Below are 18615 nucleotides of genomic sequence, written 5' to 3' on the forward strand. Positions count from 1 at the left end.
CTAATTTAGCCTCTACCTGAGGCTACCCAGCAGGAGCTACGGAGAGATCTGCAGATTCCTCTTCTTTGTTTGGGGTTTGGAGGTGCCCAGATGAGGCCCAGCTGTGAAGCAATGCAAGCTGCTGTGGGGCCTTGGTCCTTCTTTTCGATGTTCTGGGTCTCTCTGGCCCAGCTGCAGTTTGTTAGATAATTTTAGATTGCAAAGGGCCAGGGCATTCATATGCAAAAGCCTCTGCCACAGCTTGGGTGGGGCGGGGTCTCAGGGGATCAACAGAGTGGAGCAAACAGCTATGGCTGAACCTCAGTCCTGCCCCTGGTCTCAGTGTCCTGGTAATCGCTGCCAGCACCTCTGAGAGAACACTGCCCTTGAGTTCTGCCCAATGCCAGACAGTCCAGTTTCTCCCGTTATGAGTCTGGGTCCCCAGAGACTCGCCTGGTACTGGCTTTCAGAGCCATTGGGAGCTTGTGTCTCCCTCCCGATTGAAAAAGACAACCGCATCCTCAGTTGCCAGCCCTTTCCTTGCGTGCCTCCGTACCGCTGCACTTTACTTCCACACCTCCTCTGAGTCTCAGTGTGCTTTTCTCTTTCCTTCTAGTTGTAGAATTTCCACTCAGCCAGCCTTCCTGTGGTTCTGGATGATGTCCGTTTTGTCTTTTAGTTGTATTTTTGACAGGGGGGGTGTCCCTCAGCCTGGCCTTTGCCCTCTCACAGTCAGGAAGCCCTCCCTCGGGGGATGTGAGCCTGGCTCAGGGCTTCTGGCTGAGTGGCACTTCCCTCTTTTGACCATTTCTTTTTAAAGTGAAGAAAAATTCAAATTGATGGTTGCCAGATGTGAATAGGGGGTGGGTGAAAATGGTAAAGGAATTAAGAAGTACAAAACAGTTACAAAATAGTCACAGGGATATAAAGTATAGCATAGGGAATCTAGTCATTAATACTACAATAACCATGTATGGTGTCAAGTGGGTACTAGACTTATGGGGGAGGGGTCATTTTGTAAATTGTATAAGTGTCTAACCACTATATCGTACACCTAAAACTAATTTAATATTAAATATCAACTCTAATTAAATTTTTTTAAATAAAGTGAAGAAATACTCTTTTGAATTGATGTTTATTACAGACTTACATCCACTAATCAGAATGCAAACTTTTTCTAGGAAATGAACTTCAAAAAAGATAAATAATTAAAGTGGCTAAAATGCTAAATAAGTCAACAAAAGTACTAACTTTGTGCCCTGTTCCAAGCTCCATGCTGGGCACTGCTACATAGCTGACATGTTACATGGCTAACAAGACACAGGAAATCCTGGCCTTCACGGTACCTGCAGTCTCCCAGGAGAGTCAAACAACTATAACTCAGCATAAGTGCTATGATAAATGTTATAGCAAAACGAAGGTGGGATGCAGGCAAGGCCGCTGAAGCAAATAATATCTAAGCCAACAGCTGAATAGTAATTAACAGTTAACCAGTTAAGAGAGGTAGAAGAAAATAATCTGGGCTGAAAGAATAGCTAGCAAAGGCTAGGAAACAAGAAGACACATTTAAGAAAAAAATGTTGAGAATAGCTGAAAATAATGGATTGTGGTGACAATGACCTTGTAAGCCATGTTAAAAAATCTAGAGTACTAAGATCAACTGAGTACTTAAAAGCTTTTGCATTTGGGGGACTAAAACATCACTCTCACTGCCACCTAGAAAATGGTTTAGAGCAGTGGTTCTCAACCTTCCTAATGCTGCGACCCTTTAATATAGTTCCTCATGTTGTGGTGACCCCCAACCATAAAATTATTTTCGTTGCTACTTCATAACTGTAATTTTGCTACTGTTATGAATCCTAATGTAAGTATCTGATATGCAGGATGTATTTTCATTGTTACAAATTGAGCATAATTAAAGCATAGTGATTAATCACAAAAACAATATGTAATTATATATGTGTTTTCCGATGGTCTTAGGCAACCCCTGTGAAAGGGTCGTTCGATCCCCAAAGGGGTCACGACCCATAGGTTGAGAACCACTGGTTTAGAGAGACCTGAAGGAACAGAAATAATGGTGGCCTTAAATACAACCGTGGCTGTGGGCAGGCGGAAAGTGTATAAGTCTGACATATAGTTAGAATCTAGAATCCTCAGGATGTAGGAGTCAAGGGAGGCAGGAGTCAAAACCCATGCCCAGGATTTGGGCCTTGACAATACAGTGGACAACGATGACCTTTGTTGAGACAGGAACACAGGATGCTAACAAACATGACAGGAGAGAGACAATGACTTCTGCATGGAATAGGCTGAGCCTGAGCTGTCCTTTCAGGACACACAGAGACCTGTCCAACAGTCTGCTGCTCCAGAGAGACACATGGGACAGTTAAGGAGGCCAAAGAAAAGGCCAGAATTGCCCCGGAAAAATGTCAGGGGAAGCAAAAAGGGCCTTGGAGACTGGAGCACCAAGGACATTTACTGCAAAGGTAGAACAGCCCATCTGAAAAATGCTGTTTTTTTCCCTAGGAGAAAAATCGTAAAAAAATAATAATTAATTAATTAATTAATTAATTACTGGATCCGTGAAACAGTATCTCTGCCACCTCCATGCCCCCTTTCTCCTTTCCCCCACCCCAAAATTTCAGAATATTTATGTGATTATTGGGGGTAAAACATCACTAATATAGTTTTAGTAATTTAACTGTGATGGTTTTTATAGTGTTCATGATTTAAGAGTTCGTGAACAGATCTGAGGCTAATAGTCTACTTTCCAGAATAAATTATTTTAAATGCATTAAATTCAATAAGCATTCACCAAGTACCCTCTACATGCATGCCAATCAGAAAGATAAAGATTGGCAACACTCACTCCCTGCCCTTCAGGACTTCACAATTAACACATTAAGCACCCAGTCACTCACCGGTGACTGACACTATACTTTCCGTCCGGAAGACAAAACAGGCTGGCGCTTAACGTGCTAATAGGTACCACACACACACACAAACAGAATGTTGTAAAAACAAGATGAGCTATAACAGAAGCCCTGAGGAGAGCTTCCCCTAACAGTCTGGGAGAGAGGGACCAGAGAGTGACAACTAAGCCCAGTCTTTACAGATAAAAGTAATTCAGGTAGGATGGACAAGGGAGAAAACAGCTTGCGAAGGGATACCATGAGAACAAAGTGTGTGAGAAGAGGTATGGGTGGAGAAATGCAAATATTCATTACTGTTACAGTATAAAAGGTGGGCAAGGAGGGGCAGGGCCAGATCACCAAGAACTTTATACGACATTATAAGAAGTTAGAAGCTGTGGACCCTGAGAAAGAAGAAAATTACTAAAAAGGGCTCCCAGTGGCTAACTGGGCTCAAATTTAAAAAACAAGAAACTAAAAACAACCAGAGTCTAGCAGCCATTTCTACTTGGGCCTCTCATGCAAATGGCACTTCACAGAGAAGCCTGCATAACTACCTGTCTCCTACACTGTGCTCCAGACATCTCAGCCAGCCCTTATAAAGGAGTTCCTGGAATCCTATTTCAGCCAATAGGACTGAGGTTTTTCCTTCCAATTGGAGCTTTCAACTTCTTCACTGACCAATCAGAGCATCTCCATTCTGAAAATTCAGGACAGTGTCTTTTGGACCAATCAAACTGCAAAGATTTGGAGCCCTCATGTGCAGAAGATGGACCAATCAGGGACTGGGGGCGGGGGAGGGGGGGCGGAATTGTGTCTATATTTCAGCTCCCCTCTGGTTCTGAGAGTGCAATTTCCTTTTCCACCAAAGACTGCATTTCCCTGGCTATAGCTGAAATACTGAAGATGTCTCGCAACAGCAGACTGGCACAAAACTGAGCAGACCACTGTAGGGCAAAGCAGACCAGCACACAGCAGAGCAAAGAAGACCAGCAAGGAGCAGAGCAGAGCTGTCTAGCTGGAGAGAGAGACCAGGCCGCCACCTCACCCCAGGGCCACCTCACAGCTGTGCTGTTTTCATAGCTCTGCTGTATCATAATTGAGCTGTTTGCAATGAATAAAGTTTCCTTTTTCAATGAGCCACATATTGGGGATTCCTGTTGGCACTGAATTGGCGCCAAGACCATTGGATGAAAAAGCTTATGCTTTAAGCAAAGGAGAACCCATTAAGAGTTTAAGGCAGGTTTTCATTTTTGGTACATAAGCTATTGTACTGCTGGTTTTATAGTTGATGGACTTGCAGAATTTCAGGCTGGAGGAAGAGATATCAGTTAGGCAACAAGGAGACTGCCACAATAAGGAGGACACAAATGAAGGTCAGAAATAGACGGAGTAAAGGAAATAGTAGAGATGAGTGATATAACTTCAGGATGGACTGGAAGTGTGGGATACAAAAAAAGTCAAAGATGAATCCCAGATTCCTAACCTGGGTGACTAACGTGAAAAATGAGGCTCTCTACCATGGAGAAATTTCAGGAAGTTTTTAAACGTAAAATGATGAGTTCAATTTGGACATGTTTGAAATAGAAAACGTAGTACCAAGCCCAGTTGCTCTCTTAACCTTAACCTGGCACTTAATCACAATTGGAATACTGTGTACTTCCCCACTAAATGCAAGCCCCGTGAGTGCAGCGACCTCGTCATAGTCACCACATGCTCCTTGCTATCTGTCAAACTGCCCGGCACAAAGTTCATTCGAAAAATAGTTACTGAACAAATAAGTGCGTACATGAAAAAATAAGTAAATGAAGTTGCATTTTAATGCTTTTCCCTAAGCAAGGTGTTTTGAATAGAGACCCTTTTGGAAGTAGATGATCCTCTTCTCAGCCTCCTAATTACTACTTGTCCTGAGTTCTCAACAAATCCAGAAGCCTGATCAGCATACCATCTTCTTTAATAAATTTTAGCACTGAAAATTACAATTTAAAGTGGGACGCCAAACGCTATTTGATCATTTTTGTCCCTTTTCTTATCTCGCACATATTTAAATGTTGACTAAATTATTTTACTTTCTCCCAAGAGAGGAAACAGGCAAGATTTTTATTACCTAGTTGAAGCAAAAAATATACCAACAATTAAAACACAATTTTTCAGGGAAGGAAAAAAAGCACACTCTCAGCAAGAGAAATATAAAAACTTAGCTAAAATAAACAAAAGAAGGACTAGAAAAAATGTCTCAAGATGCCTTCAACATTACTTTAATGTAAAAATAAGACCCAAAAGATATTATAAATGGCAAGAAACAGATAACCAAAAATAATAAATGGATCATCTATGTGCCCAGAATTCTACTGAACTACAAAATATAGGGGGAGGACGGAAACATATGCTGGCATCCAGATATTACCACAAAGGATTTTAAAAAACAAGGATAATCCGAGGAGATGAAAAATGGTGGCAGAGCCCTGCCCGGCTTGGCTCAGTGGATAGAGCGTCAGCCTGCGGATTGAAGGGTCCCAGGTTTGATTCCGGCCAAGGGCACATGCCTGGGTTGCAGGCTTGATCCCCCATGGGGGGCGTGCAGGAGGCAGCCAATCAATGATTCTCTCTCATCATTGATGTTTTTATCTCTCTCTCCTTCCTTCCTCTATGAAATCAATAAAGAAATATATATTTTTTAAAAAGATGGTGGCAGAGTAAATGGATGCTGCACAGACAAGCTCCCAGGACCAAACTGGAATTACAACTAGAATACAGAAAAACTGGGGGATCCAAGATGGCTGCCTACAGGACAGCAGGCTGCAAGATAGTGTGAGAGTGCGAAAGGAGAGTGCGTGGACGTGCGGTGAGTGTCTGTATTTGTGAGTGAGGGACAGCTATATTCCAAGGAACTGATGGGGACTAGCGGACCAGGCTCCCCTGGCCGGGCAGCCTCTACTGCTGCTGAAACCTCTCCCGGAGCAGCCGACTCTGCCACAGAGACCACGCCATCGTGAAGGGGAGAGTGGCTGTGATTGGAAACCCAGCCTTAGCTTCAACCAGGGAGACCTTGGATACCTCCCAGGATCCTACAACCACAACACCCTGGGACCAGCTGCCTCAGCTGCGAATCCAGGAACACCGAGACTCCAGTCTCCCTGGCTGCGGGAGCCTAAAAAGTCTGTCCAGGGGGAGACAAAGTGGCGCGAATATGCAAACGAGCCCTGCACCTTCTCACAAAGCAGATAGAAGAAACAGCTGAATTGAATAACACCCACCTGGAATTGGCAAATTAAACATGGCTGGTGAGGCAATCAGTGGACAGAAAGATCAGATATCGCCTAGAGAAAGCTTTGCCTCCTCAGATTCCTCTGGGTGTTTGTTGTTTGGGTGTTTGTAGTTTACACATTTTGGATTAGTTGTTGTTTATAGTTTGCATTTATCTCTGGGTGTTTGTTGTTTGCATTTTTTGGATTAGTTGTTGTTTGATTAGAGTTTTCTCCCCATCTATATAATAAAAACCCAGTGGTTATAACGCTGTAACGACCAAAGACCAGTCACCAGGAGGTGCATTGAGCACCTCCCCCCCCCCCCCCCCCCCCCGGCCTATGAGCAGCGCCTCTCGTGGTGGGCGGGGAGGGGTGTGAACTGCTAGCAGTGGAGAGCTACAAGCGGCTGAGGGCTACGAGTGGAGGAAGGCCACGAGCAGCAGAGGGCTATGAGCAGCAGAGGGCAGGGCAGTGAGTTACAAGCAGCGGAGAGATATGAGCAGCGGATGGCGGGGCAGCGAGCTACAAGCGGCGGAGAGCGGGGCGGGAAGCTGAGGCAAGCGGAAGTAAGCTACTCACGCACGATTTCATGCACACTGGTCCTCTAGTATACATATTTTTCCCCTTCTTTTTTCTTCTCTTTCTTTTCTCTCTTACATTTTCTCCTTTTCTCAATATCATTTTTGCACTCTTTTCTATCCCCTACTTTTCTTTTCCCTGATGGTCACCTTTATTTGGGGTTATTAGTATTGTGAATACATTTGTGTTTAGTGCCCAGTGTGTTGTGTCTTCTTGTGTTGTATCTTGTGCCTTTAAATCAATGCAGGAGAGAGAAAGCTACATAACCAGACACCTGGAGAGGAGCGATCACAGGGAGACACAGAAACAGCCTACATATGAAAGACAAGGAGGAATCACCAGAAAAGGAAGTAAACGAAATGGAGGCAAGCAATATGTCAGAGAAAGAATTCAGAGAAATGGTCATAAAGTCGCTGAAAAGGATGGAAGACAAATTCAACAATATGTGTAAGAACCAAGAGAAAATGAAGAACCAAGAAGAAATAAAAAATGACATCGCTGCAATAAAGAGCTCAATAGAAAGCATTAACAGTAGACTACAAGAAGCGGAGTACTGCATCAGTGAGCTAGAAGACAAGGTAGGGGAAAAGACGCGAGCAGAGCAGCATCTAGAAAAAAAACTTAAAAAACAGGACGAGAGCCTAAGGGAACTCTGGGACAACATAAAATAAAACAACATCTGCATCATCGGGGTGCCAGAAGGAGAGGAAACTGAACACGGAATAGAAAACCTGTTTGAAGAGATAATGACAGAAAACTTCCCTGATATAGGGAAGAAAAAACTCACACAAGTCTAAGAAGCTCACAGAGTCCCAAATAAGATGAACCCAAAAGACCGACACCAAGAAACATCATAATTAAATTGGCAAACACCAACAACAAAGTAAGAATCTTAAAGGCTGCCAGAGACAGACAGAAAGTTACCTACAAGGGATCTCCCATTAGAATATCAACTGACTTTTCAACAGAAACACATCAGGCCACAAGAGAATGGAATGGAATGAAATATATAAAGTCATGCAAAACAAGGGGCTAAATCCAATAATACTGTATCCAGCAAGGCTATCAATCAAAGTTGAGGGTGAAGTCAGGAGCTTCACAGACGAAAAAAGGACTAAGGGAGTTTATTACCTCCAAACCAGGAAGGCAAGAAATGCTAAAGGGGCTGCTATAAAAAGAAGAAACAGGAAGGGAAGAAGGAACACAGGCAAAAAGAATAAAAATGGTGACAAACAAGTACCTATCAATAATAACTTTAAATGTAAATGGATCAAATGCCCCAATCAAAAAACATAGGGTAGATGAGTGGATAAGAAAACATGATCCATATATCTGCTGTCTACAGGAAACCCACCTCAGAACAAAGGACTCACACAGACTGATGGTGAAGGGATGGGAAAAGGTTTTCCGGCAAATGGAAATGGAAAAAAAAAAAAGCTGGGGCAGCAATACTTATATCTGACAAATTAGACCTCAAAGTGAAGGCCATAACAAGAGATAAGGAAGGTCACTTCATAATACTAGAGGGAGCAATTCAAGAAAAAGATATAACTCTGGTAAATATATATGCACCCAATACAGGAGCACCCAAATACATAAAAAAAACTTCTGGAGGATATCAAGGGAGAGATTGACAACAATACAGTCATAGTAGGGGACTTTAATACCCCACTAATATCACTGGACAAATCTTCTAAACAAAAAGTCAGCAAAGAAACATCAATCCCAAATTACTCACTAGATCAGATGGAATTAATTAACATCTTCAGAACATTTCACCCCAAAGCCACAGAATATACATTCTTCTCAAGTGAACACAAGTCATTTTCAAAGATAGACCACATATTGGGACACAGGCAAACTCTCTTCAAATTTAAAAAGATAGAAATCATTTCAAGATTCTTCTCAGATCACAATGGCATAAAACTGGAAATCAATTACAATAAAAACAATTTAAAAAATCAAACACCTGGAGGCTAAATAGCATTCTATGACTGGGTTACCAAATAATGACTGGGTTACCAAAGAGATCAAAGAAGAAATAAAAAGCATCCTGGCAACAAATGACAATGAAAACACAACAATCCAAAATCTATGGGACACAGTGAAAGCAGTCTTGAGAGGGAAGTTCATAACTCTACAGGCCTATCTCAAAAAACAAGAACAAATGGTAATAAATTATCTAACACTACAACTCAAAGAGTTAGAAAGGGAGCAACAAGAAACGCCCAGAGTAAACAGAATGAAGGAAATAATAAAGAACAGAGTGGAGATAAACAACATAGAGACAAAAAAAAAAAAAACAGTACAAAATGGACAACCTATATGAAATGGACACATTTTTAGAAAAATACAAGCTCCCAAAAGTCAATCAAGAAGCATAAAAAAACCTGAATAGGTCAATAACTACCAAAGGAATTGAGGCAGCAATAAAAAATCTGCCAGCAAACAAAAGCCCTGGTCCAGATGGCTTTACAGGGGAGTTCTACCAAGCAAAAACTAAAACCATTTCCCCTAAGAACAGGAACAAGACAGGGATGTCTGCTTTTACCACTCTTATGCAACATAATATGGGAAATCCTAGCCACAGAAATCACACTACAAGAAAGAATGAAAGGCATCTAAATTGGAAAGAAAGAAGTAAAACTGTCATTATTTACAGACTAGAGTCCCGGTGCACGAAATTCATGCACGGGTGGGGTCCCTAGGCCTGGCCAGCGATCAGGGCCGATCAGGTTCCCCGCCTCCCCCCCTTCCCTCGCCACCCGCATCCGCCACTATCCACCCCCGGTTCCCCGTCCCAGTCTAGGGCCCGGCCCTAATCAGGCGATCGGGACCTGCTGGCTGGGGGTGAGGGACTGGGAGGATGGCCAGCAGGCCCCAATCAGGTGATCGGGGCCTGCGAGCCAGGTTGAGGGGCCAACCGCCACCACGGCAGGTGGTTGGCAGCTGATCAGAGCCTGCCGGCCCGGGGGAGAGTTGGGGGAGGGACCTGGGAGGTTGGCCACCGGCGCCGAGGAAGGAGCTGGCCCTCGGCCCCCCTGGGAAAGGGGCCGTTTCCGCCGCCACCCACTCCCAGTTCCCCGTGCCAGCCTGAGGGCCCAACCCCAATCAGGAAATTGGGGCCTGCCGGCCGGGGGGGAAAAACCAGGAAGTTGGTTGGCAGGCCCCATTGGCTATCAGGGCCTGCGGGCTGGGGGCAGCACCTGCATTGAATGTCTTCCCCGATGGTCAGCGCACATCATAGTGACCGATCGTTCCGGTCGCTTAGATTTTTATATATATAGATGACATGATATTGTATATGGAAAACCCTAAAGACTCCACCAGGAAGCTACTAGATTTAATACATGAATTTGGCAATGTAGCAGGATCCAAAATTAACACCCAGAAACCAATGCTTTTTTATACACTAATAATGTATTCTCAGAAAGAGAAATTAAAAGAAATACCATTTACCAGTGCAACAAAAAAAATAAGATACTTTGGAATAAACTTAACCAAAAAGGTAAAAAGACCTATACTCAAAAAACTATAGGACATTGAAAAAAGAGACAGAGGAAGAAGAATATAGCATGCTCATGAATTGGTAGAATTAACATCATTAAAATGTCTATACAACCCAAATCATTCTATAGATTCAACCCTGTCCTTACTTAATTTGGCTCATGTAGTGACAGGTAGCCTCGGACCCATTGTATACTTCCAACAATAAGGATAATTTTGTTTTGAAAATATAGAATCCAAGACTGGAGTTCTAAAAAAAATATCAGTTGCGATCTAAGAAAACTCTAAAAGGCAGTTTAATCAACTCAGAAATAAAATCAATGAATAAAAGGAGTACCTGATCAAAGATAGTGAAACTTAAAAAAAATAAATAGAAACTCTGGAAATGAAGAAATAGAGCTGACCTGAAGGAGGAAAGAATTAGAAATATTAAAGATAAAAATCCAGAAATGATGTGCATGGAAAAGAAAGGGACTTGAAGAGAAGGGAAGGGAAGGGAAGGGAAGGGAAGGGAAGGGAAGGGAAGGGAAGAGAAAAGAAAGGAAGGGAAGGGAAGGAAATGGAAGGGAAGGGAAGAGAATAAGGAAGAGCTCTAGGAGAACTATTTGACTCCATCAGAAAGAGCAATATAAGAACAATGTGTATTACAGAAGGATAAGAAAGGGGAAGGGAATAAACCACCTATTCAAACAAATAATCAATGAGAACTTAAAAAACCTATGGAACAAACTGGAACCTCAAATCTAAGAAGCAAACAGAATATCTAATTATCTCAATCCAAAAGGCCTTCCAAAGAACAATATATTAAAACTGTCAAAAATTAATGTCAAAGAAAGAATTCTCAAGGCATCCAGGAAATAAAAGATGGTAACCCACACTAGAAATCCCACTAAATTATCATCATGGTTTTGTTTTGTTTTTTCACTAGAAATCCTACAAGCTAGAAAAGATTGGAATCAAATATTCAAATTATTAAAAAAAAATTCACCAGCCAAGAATAATACATCCAGCAAAGATATCTTTTAAATATAAAGGAAAAATGAAGACTTTTCCAGGCACACAGGAGCTGAGGGAATTTACCACCAGAAGACCTGCATTACAGGAAACACTGAAGGGCATTCTACCTAAAACAAAAGATAAGAGAATACAAAACTATGAGTAAGATGACTAACAGAGAAACAAAAGTAGGAAATAGCAACCCTTATTCAGAACATGATAATATAGACTCAAATATAACATAAAGGTTAAGAGAGGTAAAAAACATTTAAAAAGACAACAGCTCCTGCAATTGAGAAATGAACTCACAACATAGAAAGGGATAATTTGTGACAACTAAAACATAAAAGGGAAGGAGGTAAAGGTCTGAATTTGCACAGGGAAATGGAGATAAGATGCACAAAAGGAAAAGGACAGTGTATATATGAAACTTTCTTTTACATGAACCTAATTATAACCATGAAATAAAGTCTAGAACTGAGATACATAACATAAAAATCATAGAATAACACCAAACCAAAAATAAAAAGACAGAAATACAAGAAAAAATGGAATAAAGACAGATGACAGAAAACAAAAAATAAAATGGCTATAGAAAATGCTTATATATCAATAGTCACCGTAAATGCAAAACAACTTAACTCACCAATTAAAAGGCACAGAGTAGAGGGTTGAATCAAAACACAAAACCCATCTACATGCTGCTTTCAGGAGACACACGTCAGTTGCAAGGACAAACAAAGATTCAAAGTGATTTGAGGTGGAAAACAATACTCCAAAGAAAAGTGACTCTAGCTACACTTATATCTAAAAAATAGATTTCAAGATAAAAAGGAAAGAAGAGACAAAGATGAACATTTTATAGAGCGAGGAATAATAAATCAAGAAGACAACACTTTTCAATATACGTATTAAACACCTAAATATATAAAGCAACTACTAACAAAACTAAAGGGAAAAACTGACAAAAACACAATTATAGTGGAGAACTTAAATATCCCATTCACAGCAATGGATAGATCATTCTAACAAAATAAATAAGGAAATGTTGACATTAAATAACACACTAGAACTGGAGATAATCGAAGAGCTTTTCATCCCAGAAAACCAGATTATATATTCTCCTCTAATGCACATAGAACATTTTCAAGGATATACCATATGTTGGACACAAAACTAGCCTCAGAAGACTGAAATCATATCACACACATTCTCCAACCACAATGCTTTCAAATTAGAAATATATTGAAAGAAGAAAGTGGGAAAAAAGTAGAAATTGGTGAAGATTAAACAACATGCTGCTGCCCTGGTCAGTGTGGCTCAGTTGCATGGAGCATTGTCCCACATACAGAAAGATCGTGGGCTCAATTCCCAGTCAGGTCACATACCTAGGTTGCAGTTTCAATCCCTGATTGGGGCACATACAGAAGGCAATCAATCAATGTTCTCTTTCACATCAATGTATCTCTCTTTCTCTCCCTCTTCCTCTCCACCCCTTCTCTCTAAAATCAATAAGCATATTCTTGGGTAAGGATTAAAGAAAAACACATGCTACTAAACAGGGACTGGGTCAAAGAAGAAATAAAAGATCAAAAGACAAATACAGAAATATAGAATAACAATAAGACGTAGCAAAATTTTGAGGTTACAGCAAAAGCAGTAATAAGAGGGAAGTTTGTATTATTACAGGCCTTCCTTAAGAAACAATAAAAATCTCAAATAAACAATGTAACGTTTCACTTTGAAGAACTATAAAAAGAAAAAACAAGGCCCAAAATCAGTAGAAGGAAGGAAATATTAAAAATTAGAGTGGATTTAAACAAAATAGAAAACAAAAAGACAATTGAAAAAAATTAATGCAACAAAGAGCTGGTTCTTAAAGATTAGTAAAATTGACAAACCTCTGGCTAGACTCACTAATATCAGAATAGTGAATAGACTCAAACAATATCAGAAATAAAAGAGGAAAAGTTACAACAGACACCACAGAAATACAAAGGACTATACAATACTATGAAAGGCTAAATGCTTCCAAATTCAATAACCTAAAGAAATGGACAACTTTGTAGAAATATATAACCTTCCTAGACTAAATCATGAAGACCTGGGAAATCTAAATAGACCAGTCAACAGTGAGAAAATTAAAACAACCATTAAAGCCCCCCCCCCCCATGAAGCAAAAGTCGAGGACCAGATGGCTTTACTAGTGAATTCTACCAGGCACTGGAAGATTTAATAACTATTCTTCTCAAACTCTTCCAAAAAGCTGAAGCAGCAGCAATACTTACGAATTCATTTTAGGACATAAAGCCTGGCAAGGGTAACACACAGAAAGAAAATTAAAGACCAATATCTCTGATGAACACAGATGCACAAGTCCTAAACAAAATACTAACAGGGGCACAGGATGTTGCAGCATACACAAACTGATCCATGTAATACACATTAACAAAATAAAGGATAAAAATCATATGCTCATATCAACAGATAGTGAAAAAGCAATAGACAAGATACAACATCCATTCATGATTCACTCAATAAAAGAGTGTATGTATAGAAGGAAAGTACCTCAACATAATGAAGGTCATTAATGACAAACCCTCAGCTAATATTATACTCAATGGTGAAACAATGAAAGCTTTTTCTTTAAGGTCAGGAACAAGACAAGGATGTCCATTCTCATCGCTATTATTCAACATCCTATATAATAAAAGGGTAATATGCAAATTGACCCAGAGGGATCTCTGAATGCAGCTTAGGCCCTATCCCCCAGGGAGCGGGCCTAAGCCAGCAGGTGGACATCCTCCGAGGGGTCCCAGACTGCGAGAGGGCACAGGCCGGGCTGAGGGACCCCCCCACCCCGAGTGCACAAATTTTTGTGCACCGGGCCTCTAGTCCTATATAATAGAAGCTTATATGCTAAGTGTCCGTTCGACCAGTTGGCTGTTCAACCAATCAAAGCATAATATGCTAATGATATTCTAAGGCCACTTAACCGCTCGCTATGATGTGCACTGACCACCAGAGGGCAGAAGATACGACCGGTAGGTGAGCTTGCTGCTGGCGTCCGGCCAATCGGGACTGAGCGAGACGGGCCGGACATGCCCTGGAGCCCTCCCATGGTCCCTCTCCAGCTGGCCAACCTCCCGCGTCCCTCCAGGGCCCTGATCGTGCACCAGTGGGGTCCCTCGGCCTAGCCTGCGCCCTCTCGCAATCCTGGACCCCTTGGGGGACGCTGACCTGCTGGTTTCAGCCTGATCCCCACAGGACAGGCTGAGGGATCCCACCAGTGCACGAATCTATGCACCAGGCCGGATTCAGCCCTATCCCTGCAGGCCAGGCAAAGGGACCCTGGGCCTCTAGTCCTATCTAATAAAAGAGTAATATGCAAATTAACTGTCACTCCATGACAAAGATGGCGGCGTCCATAGTGGCCAGGGCAGGACACTGGCGGCGTCACCCCAGCAACGTGAGCCTAGGAGCCAAGTGCGGCCAGCAGGCAGCACCCAGCAGGGCCTGCTTGCCCATTGCCATGGTGTGGAGCAGGCAGGCCCTGCACAGAGCAGAGAACCATGAGGAGCGGGCCCAAGCTGCCAGTAGGACATACCCTGAGGGCTTCCAGATTGGAGAGGGTGCAGGTCAGGCTGAGGGACCGGCCCCCCCACCCCATGCATGAATTTCGTGCACCGGGCCTCTAGTCTATATATATAAAATCCTAAGCAACTGAACGACTGGTCGACCGGTCACTATGATGCGCACTGACCACCAGGGAGCAGATGCTCAACACAGGAGCTGCCTCCTGGTGATCCGTGCACTCCCACAGCGGGAGCAAAGCTCAGCTGACCAATGGGCGCCAGACACAGGGCTCACGGCTGGCTGCTGCAGCCCAGAGACCGCAGCAGAGTGGCAGCAAGCCTACCAACTCATGGCGGCAGCAAGCGCAGCAGGGCCGGGATAAGCAGGAGCAGCAGGCGGCATTGTACTGCCAGTTTTGGCCCCATCCCCGCAGGCTACGCCGAGGGACCCCACTGGTTTAGGAATCCGTGCATCGGGCCTCTAGTATGCATATAAGGTCTTTGGTTAATCTCTCCCTACCCTCCCGCTTTCCCTCTGAGATTCATCCGTCTGTTCCATGTTTCCATGCCTGTGTGCTGAGCATCTGCCCCCTGGTGGTCAGTGTGCATCATAGCTACCGGTCGAACAGTCAAACAGTCACTTAGGCTTTTATATATATAGATACCTGCAAGAGATCCCGGATTGCGAGAGGGCGCAGGCCAGGCCAAGAGACCCCACTGGTGCACGATCGGGGCTGGGGGGGGACTGCGGGAGGTTGGCCAGCTGGGGAGGGACTGCAGGAGGGCCTCAGGGCGTGTCCGGCCTGTCTCGCCCAGTCCCGATCAGCTGGACCCCGGCAGCAAGCTAACCCACCAGTTGGAGCATCTGCCCCCTGGTGGTCAATGCGTGTCATAGCTACCAGTCGAATAGTCACTTAAGGTTTTATATCCTACTAGAGGCCCGGTGCATGAAACTCGCGAACAGGTAGGATCCCTAGGCCTGGCCAGTGATCAGGGTCAATCTGTGGGGTGACCAGCGGGGCAATTGGGGAGCCCCCGCTGGCACCCGCCTTGGCTGGGCTGGGGCCTGCGGGCTGGGGGCAGCTCCTGCATTGAGTGTTTGCCCCCTGGTGGTCAGTGTGCATCATAGCAATTGGTCGTTCCGCCGTTCAGTCAAGTTTCATGCACTGGGCCTCTAGTATATAGATAAGAATAATATAAGATGATAGCTGAATATATAACAGAAGTTGTTGGCCCAGAGCTTAGGAAGAATAATAATTGAGGGCTGAATCAACTTAGAGTAGGAGAACCCAGCTACACAAAGGCCAGATAACACTTGCTTCCTTGGAAGAAGTGTTGCTATCATAACAAATGGGACACATCACAGTCTCTCCTCAAGTGATTATTTACCTATCTATTAATTATAAAAAGTAATTATTTATTAATTTGAAACTAGATACTGGTGCTAGTGGATGAAAGTGTTAGGAAAACCATGGATCAGCCAAGAAATGCAGTAAATGTAGATTTAAATTCATCAACACCATTAATCACAACAAAAAGCCTACTTAAAGTGCAACTATGTTCGGATTCAGTGTTCTATTTTTAAGCCTGGAGAGAAAAATCTCAAAGAAGCATGTTAGAAGAGCTCTCTGCTAGAATGAACTGCTAAGAAGCAACATTCTACAAACATCACAAAGGTTTTTACAGTGGTAAGTTAATTCAGATGTCAATTAAGGCTTTAAGCCTTCAATAATTTCCAGAATCCAAAAAGCACATACCTAACATAGTTAAAAAGACACTCAAAATTTATAAACAAATGTCAAGCAAATTATTTAATCCTCAAAAAACTCAATACTCACAGATAATGATCAGGATCAAATTTGGCCAGCTCAGCAGCCAGGCGTTTCTGCCTGTGTTCAGCTGCAGGAGTAAAATCTGGATCCTTAATATCAATGACGTCACTGAATTCATCCTAAGGACACCAAGAAAAAATAATTGCTATCTCTTATTTTAGCACTGGCAAGTCTAATTTTATACAAATTGTCAAAACACAGGAAGAATCTAATTGATCAGTAAGCTATGATACTACCTGTGACATTTTGATTCAAATCCAGCAAATGTTTCTTAAACACCTACTACTTGCCAAGCAAAAATTATCTGATTTAATCCTTACAACGAACTTTTAAAGATATATTAAGGCTATATAAGCTTAAAAAAACAGAATGCAACAAAGCCCTGTAAGCTAGCAGAACAATTAATTCTCCATAATTCCCCATTTACTATTAGAGATCTGAAAGTTTTATTAAAAACATCTATAATAATAAAAGCGTAATATGCTAATTAGACCGGACTCCCTTCTGGATGTCCTTCTAGCCCAGCGGTTCTCAACCTGTGGGTCGCGACCCCTTTGGGGGTCGAACGACCATTTCACAGGGGTCTCCTAAGACCATCGGAAAACACATATATAATTACATATTGTTTTTGTGATTAATCACTACGCTTTAATTATGTTCAATTTGTAACAATGAAATTGGGGGTCACCACAACATGAGGAACTGTATTAAAGGGTCGCGACATTAGGAAGGTTGAGAACCACTGTTCTAGACAAAGCCGGGGCTGTGAGGGAAGCCCCGGTCCCGGGTGCCTGCTGGCAGCCGGAGCGAAGCCCGGGTCCCGGGTGATGGCCCAGGTCTCGAGTGCCTGCTGGCAGCTGGAAGGAAGCCTGGGTCTAGGGTGCCAGAGGGAAGCTGGTGCAGGCAGCCGGGGGAAGAAAGGTCTACTCTTGCATGAATTTCGTGCATCAGGCCTCTAGTCCTATATAATAAAAGGTTAATAAGCAAATCGACCAAACAGCAGGGGAAAAACAGTTGCTATGATGCGCACTGACCACCAGGGGAGCACTGCTCAGCCAGAAGCAGGGATCGAGAGTGGTGAGTGCAGCAGTAGTGGTGGGAGCCTTTCCCACCTCCGTGGCAGCGCTAAGGATGTCCAACTGATGGTTTTGGCCCACTCCCCATGCCTAAGCCTTCAGTCGGACATCCCCCGAGGGCTCCCAGACTGTGAGAGGGCGCAGGCTGAGCTGAGAAACACCCCCCAAGTGCACAAATTCGGTGCATCAGGCCTCTAGTCTATATATATAAAAGGCTAATATGCTAAGTGTCCGACCATCTGACTGGTTGCTATGATGCACACTGACCAACAGGGGGAAGACATTCAACGCAGGAGCTACTGTGACATGCACTGGCACTGCAGACCTGGCTCCCACAAAGCAACACTTGGCTTCCCCCAAGTGGGACACAGGCCCTGCCACCACCCCAGAGCGACACCCCACCAAATAGCAGCTAATGCTGCCGGGACCCCATGACGCAAAATGTGGCCCACAGCCCAGCCCAGCCAGGAAACAGTTGCTGTGGGTGCCAGGTAATGATGTAACATAGCAACGCCCGGCTTCCTCTCCCTCCTTGCTGTTTCTTCATGAACATGATCTGCTTTATAGTCAGATGCAAACATTTCACACTTTAAACAAATGTCTGAATCATTTTCCCGTGCCTCATCTCATTTGATCCTCACAAAAGTCCTGGAGTAGGTAGATAGGAAACTTGGTAAAATCCTGTTTTCTTTTCATTAGCCGGAACGGGCCGGTTAAACAAATTGAATCATTTTCCCGTGCCTCATCTCATTTGATCCTCACAAAAGTCCTGGAGTAGGTAGATAGGAAACTTGGTAAAATCCTCCTTTCTTTTCATTAGCCGGAACGGGCCGGACATGCCCTGGAGCCCTCCCATGGTCCCTCTCCAGCTGGCCAACCTCCCGCGTCCCTCCAGGGCCCTGATCGTGCAC

General features: G+C 43.3%; 1 protein-coding gene and 1 long non-coding RNA gene across 3 annotated transcripts in view; one reads left to right on the forward strand and one right to left on the reverse strand.

Moving 5' to 3' along the window:
• Window positions 1-9326, forward strand: part of LOC106724557 — an 18017-nt gene extending 8691 nt beyond the window's left edge. Inside the window, exons 2-3 of the long non-coding RNA XR_001360387.1 lie at window positions 4216-4221; window positions 9243-9326. This is a non-coding gene — a long non-coding RNA (uncharacterized LOC106724557). The remainder of the gene's footprint in view (window positions 1-4215; window positions 4222-9242) is intronic.
• Window positions 1-18615, reverse strand: part of SHQ1 (SHQ1, H/ACA ribonucleoprotein assembly factor) — a 104157-nt gene that overhangs the window by 44511 nt on the left and 41031 nt on the right. For both annotated transcript variants that reach the window (XM_005885070.2, XM_005885071.2), the window contains one exon: window positions 16635-16747. In XM_005885070.2, coding sequence (XP_005885132.1) covers window positions 16635-16747 — 113 coding nt within the window. The remainder of the gene's footprint in view (window positions 1-16634; window positions 16748-18615) is intronic.

This window comes from Myotis brandtii, unplaced genomic scaffold, assembly GCF_000412655.1.
Source record: "Myotis brandtii unplaced genomic scaffold, ASM41265v1 scaffold89, whole genome shotgun sequence".
Lineage (NCBI taxonomy): Eukaryota > Metazoa > Chordata > Mammalia > Chiroptera > Vespertilionidae > Myotis > Myotis brandtii.